The sequence below is a fragment of the Galeopterus variegatus genome, unplaced genomic scaffold, assembly GCF_000696425.1.
Source record: "Galeopterus variegatus unplaced genomic scaffold, G_variegatus-3.0.2 Scaffold604, whole genome shotgun sequence".
Taxonomy (NCBI): Eukaryota; Metazoa; Chordata; class Mammalia; order Dermoptera; family Cynocephalidae; genus Galeopterus; species Galeopterus variegatus.
In genome coordinates, this window is record NW_007726715.1 from 34,552 (window position 1) to 44,104 (window position 9,553).

Here is a 9,553-nt window from a genome sequence, read left to right on the forward strand (position 1 = left end):
CTGGTATGACACTGTTAATGTTCTTACGAATTATGATGAATAAGTACAAACTATGGCAAACAGATATAGTGAGATAAAAATTGATGGTCATATCAATCCAATGGAAAAGTATAAAAAAGGAAAAATAATTTGGAACATAAACTCAGATTACAATGCCTAAGAATTACAAGTGTACACTGAAAAAGATAGGATGACAAAAAAAAGAGGGATTTATCGCTTTTTACCACTACATATCCATCACTTTATACTGGAGCTGCCTAATACAACCCTTTCATTAAGCCAAGGAATGTTTATTCAGCACCTACTATGTTCCAAGTACAGTCCAAGGCACTGGGATACAACAGTGAACTGTACAAGTACAGTTCCTGCCCTCACAGCACTTACAGTCTAGGAGGAAAAACAAAACTAAACAATCATTCAAATAATTGCTTATTGACTACACACTGCAAAAGAAAACTTCCTAATACTCTGAGAACATGCAATATGGGGGGGCTTGTGCTTCTCTTTCCTGCTCAAGATTCCTTTCAATGATCATTTTCAGATTATAATTGGTAGGAAACCATTGCTTTTCCTTCTTTCTTTTTTTTAAAAAGATGACTGGTAAGGGGATCTTAACTCTTGACTTGGTGTTGTCAGCACCACGCTTTCCAAGTGAGCTAACCAGCCATCCCTATATAGGGATCCAAACCCATGGCCTTGGTGTTATCAGCACCACGGCTATCCCAAGTGAGCCAGGGGCCGGCCCTGAAACCGTTGCTTTTCTAGAGTAACTTCCGTTTTTAAAGTGCCATTTCCATTATCAGGAACCTACATTCCCATTATCATATACATTTCCATTTCACGCCTACCACAAACCCTATAAGGAAGGAGCTGTTACATTCCCATTTTACAGAAGAAGAAACTGAGCCCCAGTGATTTAGTTTGTCCGAGGTCATATATTCAAAAATGATGGAAATGGTTTATGCTTTTCTCACGGCACTAAAATACTTTGACTGACAAAGCATTATTTTTTCTCTCAACTCCTCCCCACGTCAGTCCTCATCACCCTGAATTTGAGGTGCGATGGTACAACTTCATGTCATGGACTCCACCCATATTAAATATTATGCACAAATAAAAGGAGATGGACTTCATCCTGCCCTCGGAAGCTGACAGGACCCTGGGTGGGTGGAAAATGGCTGTAGCCAGGCCTCGTGTCCTGTGCCCTTGCGCATAAAGACAAAGAAGAATAAGTCCACGTGGAGATGCCCCACGAAGAGGCTTTCCCCCTTCTAAGAAGGAAAGAAAGGCCACTCCACCTTTCACCTGACTGCCGCTCATCCCACACTTCAGCATGGCTCCGGGGCCTAAAAGGTAGGATCGGAACGCGCGCCTCAACTCGATGGCCCCAAGTGCCCGGATGTTGCCGCACTTTTCGAAACTTCGCTATCTCATCCCTCCATGAAGAGCAGCTTCGCTTTACGGCGGGGAAGGGCCCATACGTACCTCCGTATGGCCGTCGCGGTCAACCTCGTTTTTCATTGGTTGTGGGTGAAGGTGGGCGGGTCGCCGAGGAGTCTGAGGAAGAGGGCGGTGGCGGTTGTGGTGACTGAGCGGAGCCGGGTGACAGGATGGTGAGGACGGCAGCTGCGGCGACCGAGGCCTAGCTCTTGGCTGGGATGCTGCGTCGTTGGGAGCTGTGGGGAGTCTCAGGGCAAGGGTTTGGGCGATCCCGTAGGCCTTGGTGGGTGCGGCTCAGGCGTTGGCCTAGGAAAGGCCCAGGAGGAGGGCTAGGGAAGCGAGCGGCCACCTCTGGGTGCGGCCAGCCCTTGCCTCTCACCCCCGCCCCAGGGGCCAGAGGACGTCCGAGGGGGGAAAGGGCCCCTCTCAGCAGTTCGTCCTCTCACAAGACCCGCACGCCCGCAGGGGAAGGCCTTTGGGCCTGTGCCTTGAGTGTCCCTGAGAAAGGGGTACCGTCCCCCTCTGTTTCCAGACGTTTCCCTACTCCTTTCCCGGAGAAAGCACCTCCCGCTGTTTGGGGTGTACTGGTTACCACCCCCATGTAGCGAAAGCTGGTCTCTTGGATGCAAAATAGGAAGTGGCAAGTAGAAGTCCTTACCCATCTCTAAGTTTGCCTCTAAGGAAGGGGAATAAAAACTATCCCCTTCGCCCCGAAATAACGTGCAACTGCCATTGAAATGTAGGAGAGTGGTCTGAGAGGGCAGGATTTGGCGCTTTAAATTGCTGGAACGACTTGTTTTCTCAGGATGCTGCGACCCTAAAGAGTAGGATTCGTTAATGGTCTGTGAAGTCTTTGAATTTGTTTGGAAAATACTGTGAATATGTACCTTTTGGGGGGAAGAGGGCCAGTGTTATGCCAAGAGATTCATCCATCATATTTCCCCAGCCTCCCCCAGCCAGTTTCAGGCCATCAGCCCTTCACTCCCAATAGATTGCTACCGCTAAGACCTTCCTACATAAAATAGGGGAGCTGCTACTACAGAGGGCTCATAGCTGTAATCAGATTTTCAAAGGTCCCTCTAAAAAGTCAACTGTTTCAAAAGGAGCTCTGATTATCTTGGTATTTGTGTTGATGGAAGGAGATTATCTGTAAAGGGACAGAGGGCTCATAGCTGTAATCAGATTTTCAAAGGTCCCCCTAAAAAGTCAACTGTCTCAAAAGGAGCTCTGATTATCTTGGTATTTGTGTTGATGGAAGGAGATTATCTGTAAAGGGACTTCTTTCTCTGATAGGCATCCATTGCATTTTTAATGTTATTACTATTCTGTGACAAACGTAAACTTTTCAAGAAGTGGCTTGTAGACGTGACGGCCAAAGATTTATGGTGTATGCTTCTTTGGCTTCTTTAAAGCCCTTAATCCCACTTTTGATTTTTGCTTCTACAAAGACTCTAGTTTAAAGTAATCCAGTATACAGTAATTTTGAGACGCATCTATGAGAGAAGACATAATTACCTGCCATAATTCTATATTCATGTTTCTGAAGTTGTTTTGAGAGGCGATCATTCTTTTTAGAGTAGTTGTACTAGGACATCACTTTTCATATCAAATAGAAAGAATTAGGCAAAATTTAGCGTTAGCCAATTCTTTTATGATTGAAAGCATTTTATTTAGTTTAACATTCAGTACAGTGTCTAAAGTCTATGGGCAGCAAATTCTGGTGTGGAGAAAGTCCAGTTTTAGCCAGATGAATGTTTGTTTTTATAAAATTTGTCATCATTTTTAGTTGGCATGTTCATCACTTTATAATGTATTCAGGTGCTGTGTTATATCCTCTGTAAAAAAAAAATAATGACCTAGCTGCAGCATAATTTTCCAACTGCTAGAATTTTGAATGTAAGAGAATTAAAATCAATATGCTTGAGGAATAATTAGACCTTTAAACTATCACTGATGAATTTTCCAAATTGTCTTATAAAAGTCTAAGTAATTTTATTTTATAAAATCTTATAAAAGTCTAAATAGAATGGGAAACGAAAGGGATGGGAGTTGATGTGGAGAACAAGATGAGGAAAAGTAGAAAAAAATTGACAGGGCAAATTTATAAAAAGTATGTGTTTGTATGCTTGTGTCGTATTTAAAAATATAGCAAATGGTTCTTTCAGTATTGTTTTGAACATCGCTGATTTTTAACATTTTCTTTCATAACACTCAGACATCATTAACAATTGTTTGCGTATTCATTTGGTATGGGTTTTTTGTTGTTCTTTTTTTGGTTTGTTTCTTTTCGTTGCTTTCTTTTAACATTGGTCATGTTTCACCCTTTTTTTTCATTTCCCTGTCTACAATCAACTTCTTCATTCCACTAAGGCTGGGCACAGAGTAAGTTTCTTCTCTTAGCTCCTACTAACAATGGTGGTTGGGTGGCTGGTTACTGACTGGGTTTCTCACCCTTTTAAGGTCTGTCGAATAGGAAGTAACCAAATTCCCATGCTTTGATTGGGTTGGTTCTTTATTCGAATTTAACAAGACTGCCATTTCCAGAATCGTTTGCTGTCTTAAAGGACACTAAAATTTATGTCTTACCAGACTTGTCAAAGTGTGGAATTTGGGCAAGGAGAGTCCTCAAAGTCTGACATTTGTTATGTGACACTTTTTCCCCTATAACTTTGTCACCAGCAGAAAACCAGAGGATTCTGTCCTAGTAAGGATCTTTACTAATTTGAAATAATTTTTGTGTGGTCATTCATACAGTTATATCTTTAGAGTGCTAATAGTCGGGTACACTTGGGGATAATCCACAGTGCTTTATAGAATTTAGATCATCAGTCATTATAAAGTACCATGTCTTACTAATGTTCTTTCTGGTACATGCAGATTTTTTTGAACAGCTCATTTATTGTTAGTCCCAAACATTTTCAGCCTGTTATAGACATATACTCTTTTATGACTTTGGGGTTCTTTTTTTTTTCCCCCCTTAATATAGAAATCTATTTTTTACCTTTCTCTCAAATGCCATCTTCCCACATTAACTATGTACTTCAATCCATATCTGAAGGGATCCCTCTCTAAAATGAAGATATCCAGGTACTTTTATATTGATTACCAGTGAGAGTGGAAACTTCATAGTGGTTTTTAGTTTTACAGTTGTCTTGTCCACTAAAATCTGCAGTGAAACTGTAAATATAGTCATTGAACAAATACCAGCTGAAACTACTCTTTATAAAGAAGAAACAACAATTTCTTTTAAAGTGTGCTGATTTGGTAACCTTGTGTTACTTCAGGTACTCTATATCCTGGTAAACAGTTCCTTTTCCTTTGCAATCGTTTTTATTTTTGTTGCAAGACAAATCAAGCTGTTTTAGTAAACATTTTAATTTCACACATTTTGTTTTTTAATTTCAATTTGCAAAGTCTGTGGTGGCAAAGCTATTTTGTTTTATCCTATTAGATATTTAACGTTTTGTTTGATAATATTAAGGAATAGTCGTACCTTTAAAAGCACTTAAAGGGCATGCACATTTATGGATGGGACATACGTATGGGAAAACATTCTGTATAGAATGGAGGTGCTCATTCTAATCAACATGAATTGATTCTCTTGTCCTTTGGAAGACAGATATTTACAAATGATCTTTTTATCACTATCCTGTTAAATGGCTAAATTAAATGATGTTATTTGTCAAATCTTGAAATTATAAAATTAAAATTTTACAGCATTGATTTTTTTTTTTATTCTTTTATATGTGAAAGCAAAATTTATTTTTGTCATCTGAGACTATGTTGTAACTCTATTGCCTCTTGGTAAATTCATCACTTATTTAGCAGGTCTTTTTTGTTTTTAATGCTCAAGTGTACATGGAAGATTGTGAAATGTTATTTTTTGTTTGGAACTTTACTGAGGGTGCATAGGCAATTTAATCCAGAAAATAAAAGTATGACAGTGAGGATTTCTAAAAACAAAGGAAAGTAGTCAAAGATTATAATTCAAAAGCACAGGTTTACCTATTAAAACTCTGAAACATAGGCTGTTTGTTTTTGGTTTTGGTGGCTGGCAGGTACAGGGATCCAAACCGTTGACCTTAGTGTTCTCAGCACCATACTATACCAGCTAAGCTAACCGGCCAGCCCCTCATAGGTCGTTTTTATACCTCTATTATACAGCTAATAGTTCAAAGTAACAAAAAATGGTAGATTTTGGTCCTCCAATTAGTTGTCAGTCTGGTAAGCATAATTTTAAAAATTAACTTTTTTTCTCTAATTACAGTTTTAACAGTGCCCTTTAATAATGTTCCTGGAAAACAAAAAATGGTAGATTTTGGTCCTCCAATTAGTTGTCAGTCTGGTAAGCATAATTTAAAAAATTAACTTTTTTTCTCTAATTACAGTTTTAACAGTGCCCTTTAATAATGTTCCTGGAATTAATATATAGGTTTCACATTACAACTGCAGAAATATGAATTACCATATGAATCTCCAAAAATGCCAAATTCCATAGGGCCCAGTGGTATACTTTTCATTATGTGATTTTTTTTATTCATTATAATTTATAGGTCCCTAAATAAATCACTTTAGAATCTTGACTTATTGTTGGTAAATAGAATGATTACCTGTATTGTGTATGTGCAACTATTAATGACAAAAATAAAATAGGATTTAGAACAGAGTACATTACCAAATGTGTGTTTGTTTAAATGGTCTTGGTAGGAACTGTGTGAATAACTTCTACTTTATTGGGTTCTGGAATCTCTGATGAGTTTAAAAGGGAAGTTGGGGAGGAAAATATATTATTTTGACATTATGTTTAACCTTATGCTTTATCTTGCCTTGGCACTTTAAAGTTGGTGTTGGTATTAGGAGATCTGCACATCCCACACCGGTGTAACAGTTTGCCTGCTAAATTCAAAAAACTCCTTGTACCAGGAAAGATTCAGCACATTCTCTGCACAGGAAACCTTTGCACCAAAGAGAGTTATGATTATCTGAAGACTCTGGCTGGTGATGTTCATATTGTGAGAGGAGACTTTGATGAGGTGATGTATTTCCCTTTCCCCTCCCAAGTATTTCTCTTTCTTAATTCTCGTATAAGCTTTATTTTTTAGAATAGGTTTCTCAATTGGTAAGGTCTTTTTTTCTTTTTTAATTTTCCAAATATAAAATTACTACACATGCCCCTCACTTATTGTTTGAAAATTACTAATTTAGACTACTGAGTAAACATATTAAATACTTGTTCTAACTAAATTGATACTGAGCAAAAGTGGCTGTTACTACTTTTTGTAGTACTGTCATTTAGTTTATAAAGTTTTTATGAACTTCTTACCACTACCACATGTACTACCCTATTCAAAGCCACCCCATCACTTTCCTGTATTGCACCTTCCTGATTCTACCCTTTCTCCTTCCACAGTTTGCTCTCCTAATAGCAACCACAATGATCCTTGAGTGAAGTTAAGATCACATTACTATTTTGCGGACAACTGTCTCATGGTTCCCTTTTCCAAGGGTTGACTTTGTAAGGCATGAGAGAGTTTTGAGGGAGTGATAGAACTATTCTGTATCTTGAATGTGGTGGTACCTACACAGCTGAATGCATTTGTCAAAACTGATTTGCATTGTATGCTAAAAAGGGTGATTTTACTATATGGAAATTATACTTCAATGAACCTGACTTTAAAGATAAAAAATAAGGAGTTTTGTAGTTCCAACTTTACCCATTAGTTAATAACGAGATTTTTGACAAATTACTTCCCCTCTCTGACCCTTAGTAAATATGATTGGAATAGATGATTTTTAAGAAACTGACAGTGCTAACATTGTATGATTTAGCATGATAAACCCAACCCCAATAGGAAAAACTTATTTTGTATTTCTGGGAATATAGCTTTTTCATAAATTATTTAACTTGGTTGGTGCGTTTTAAATGGGGTCCCTTTATACCAAACTGAATGGGCATAGTGTCTTCCATTTTTTTAGTGGATTTAAAAAAGAGTTTGGATAAACTAGAGGTGGCATGCAGGTGAAAGACGGGGATAAGAAAGGAAGGGGCAAACTTCTTGTTGATAATTAGAATATAAATCTAGTCTGTTAAAAACATATTAGGGGGCCGGCCCGGTGGCGCACTGCTACAGTGCGCCGCTTGGGAGTGCAGCGGCGCTCCCGCTGAGGGTTCAGATCCCACATACAGACCGGTTCCCGCTCACTGGCTGAGCAAGGTTCGGACGCAACACCGAGGGTTGCGATCCTGTTGCCGGTCCCGGTCCAGTACGGGTGCAACACTGAGGGTTGCGATCCGTTGCCGGACACGAAAAAAGACAAAAATATTGACATATTAAATCAGCAGCGATTCTTCAAACTGTTGCTACTCCCATTTTTCAAGGTTTAACAAAATATTTAAAAACAACAGCAAAACTAAAGTTTAGCAGGGAAGCACACTAGAGTGAATATATAGTGTAAAGAATCCTCTCATTAATGCAACTACTCCCAACTTGATCTAAGAGTCCAAGTGTTTGGTTGCTGTTTTAAAACTTACTGTAAGCAAAAAAGAAATTATATGATGTATTTGTCAGATTTAAAAAAAAACAATTTTAAGTGACAAAAAAATTTTAATTGTATCTAGCTAGGAATACAAGCATATATTACACATAAATTTTATTATACCAATTTTAAGTGACAAAAATTTTAATTGTATCTAGCTAGGAATACAAGCATATATTACACATAAATTTTATTATACATACATCACTCATATATCACTAGTACATGGAACTATATCAGACCAACTACATTGTCATAAAAGCTTCTGAACAAACCAAAATTACTTAATGACTTAATAGTGAATAACAATACTATCCTAAATGTAGACAGGAAACAATTCACAACCTCTTCCCCTCATCTTTGGCACGATATTTGGATGTTGGCCAATGTTTGAATTCAGTACACAAGACAAGACTGTCAGGTTTTCATCAGATGTTCTCCCTGTTCTTCAATTGACATTGATTGCATATACTTATTTAGTAAATCTTCTTCCTTTTTTCCTTCATTCATGTATGATTCATCATCATTTGAAGAAACTGAAGGAAAAGTAAGAGTTTATAATGTCTGTTTTGGAAATAAAATTAATGACCTAGCAAAAACAAATTGCCTGCAATTTTCAAAACTCTTAATCACGTCTCCCTTCCCCCCCAATCTCTTATTCTTTAAAATAAAATACATAGTACTGTATTATAGCCAAGTTACTGTATAGCAATTTCTCTGTTACTAAGTCCTGTATTCCCATTGATTTTGAAAATTTTTTGGTTAGGGGGAAGTTAAAATGAAGTTATATCTTCTGTGTCTCTCTATTCTCCTTTAGTTCCTTTCCATCTTTTCTCTTGACATTCCCTCTTCTCTTGACATTCTCAGGACATTTCCCTCACCTGGGGTTTCCTCTAATTGTTCTTTTTGGAACCAGATTTAACCTTCTCCTCTGCCCTTTTTCTCATTTCTTGAATAGGTATAGTATGATATTTACAGCAGAGCTGGGTGAGGCTGTCATACCGTGATGAGATATTGCTTCAAAAGGCCTAAGTTCCTTACTTCCTACCCACTTCCCTATCCATTGTAGCAAACTAGGAAATTATTTAACTTCCATGTAATCCTTTCCACTCTATCAATTCTAAGGAATACTTCGGAGCATTCAGTGTCTCCTGTTTTGCCTTTTTCATTTTGCAGTATTCTGTACTTATGGTATAAGGATACTTTATGCTGACTTTTCAAACCCTGGATTTGTCTGAGTTGCATCTAAAATTTTGATCATATCACCTGTTTGGCTTGTTGAATATCAAACAAAATAGTATAAGTGATATAGCCCTTTGTAAACTACTAGATGCTATACAAAATGTGTTGTCCATCCAAAAATGGCATTATCTTATAAAAGAATTGCTATGGCTTGAAAAAGTCATGTTTGTGGCTATGGGTTCTGATAATTTCATTTTCTGTTAAATCTCTGTCCTTGCTCTTGTAAATATCTTTATTTAGTATTAGAAATATCTTGAGGGCCGGCCCGGTGGCGCACTGGATAAGTGCGCCGCTTGGGAAGCGTGGTGGTGCTCCCGCCCGAGGGTTCGGATCC

At 38.0% G+C, this 9,553-nt stretch overlaps 3 protein-coding genes across 3 annotated transcripts in view; 1 reads left to right on the forward strand and 2 right to left on the reverse strand.

The window, feature by feature from the left end:
* RAD9B (RAD9 homolog B (S. pombe)) overlaps positions 1-1,335 on the reverse strand; it is a 29,585-nt gene extending 28,250 nt beyond the window's left edge. Inside the window, exon 1 of the mRNA XM_008570466.1 lies at positions 1,299-1,335. Within this exon, the coding sequence (XP_008568688.1) occupies positions 1,299-1,335 (37 nt within the window). The remainder of the gene's footprint in view (positions 1-1,298) is intronic.
* A 213-nt stretch (positions 1,336-1,548) lies between these two features.
* VPS29 (vacuolar protein sorting 29 homolog (S. cerevisiae)) lies at positions 1,549-6,885 on the forward strand. The gene is made up of 4 exons (XM_008570467.1): positions 1,549-1,613; positions 3,811-3,822; positions 6,282-6,501; positions 6,851-6,885. The coding sequence occupies exons 1-4, from the start codon at positions 1,611-1,613 to the stop codon at positions 6,883-6,885; spliced, it is 270 nt and encodes an 89-aa protein (XP_008568689.1). The 5' UTR covers positions 1,549-1,610.
* Positions 6,886-8,192: 1,307 nt separating this feature from the next.
* Positions 8,193-9,553, reverse strand: part of FAM216A (family with sequence similarity 216, member A) — a 17,629-nt gene continuing 16,268 nt past the window's right edge. Inside the window, exon 7 of the mRNA XM_008570442.1 lies at positions 8,193-8,513. Coding sequence (XP_008568664.1) covers positions 8,395-8,513 — 119 coding nt within the window. The 3' untranslated portion in view covers positions 8,193-8,394. The remainder of the gene's footprint in view (positions 8,514-9,553) is intronic.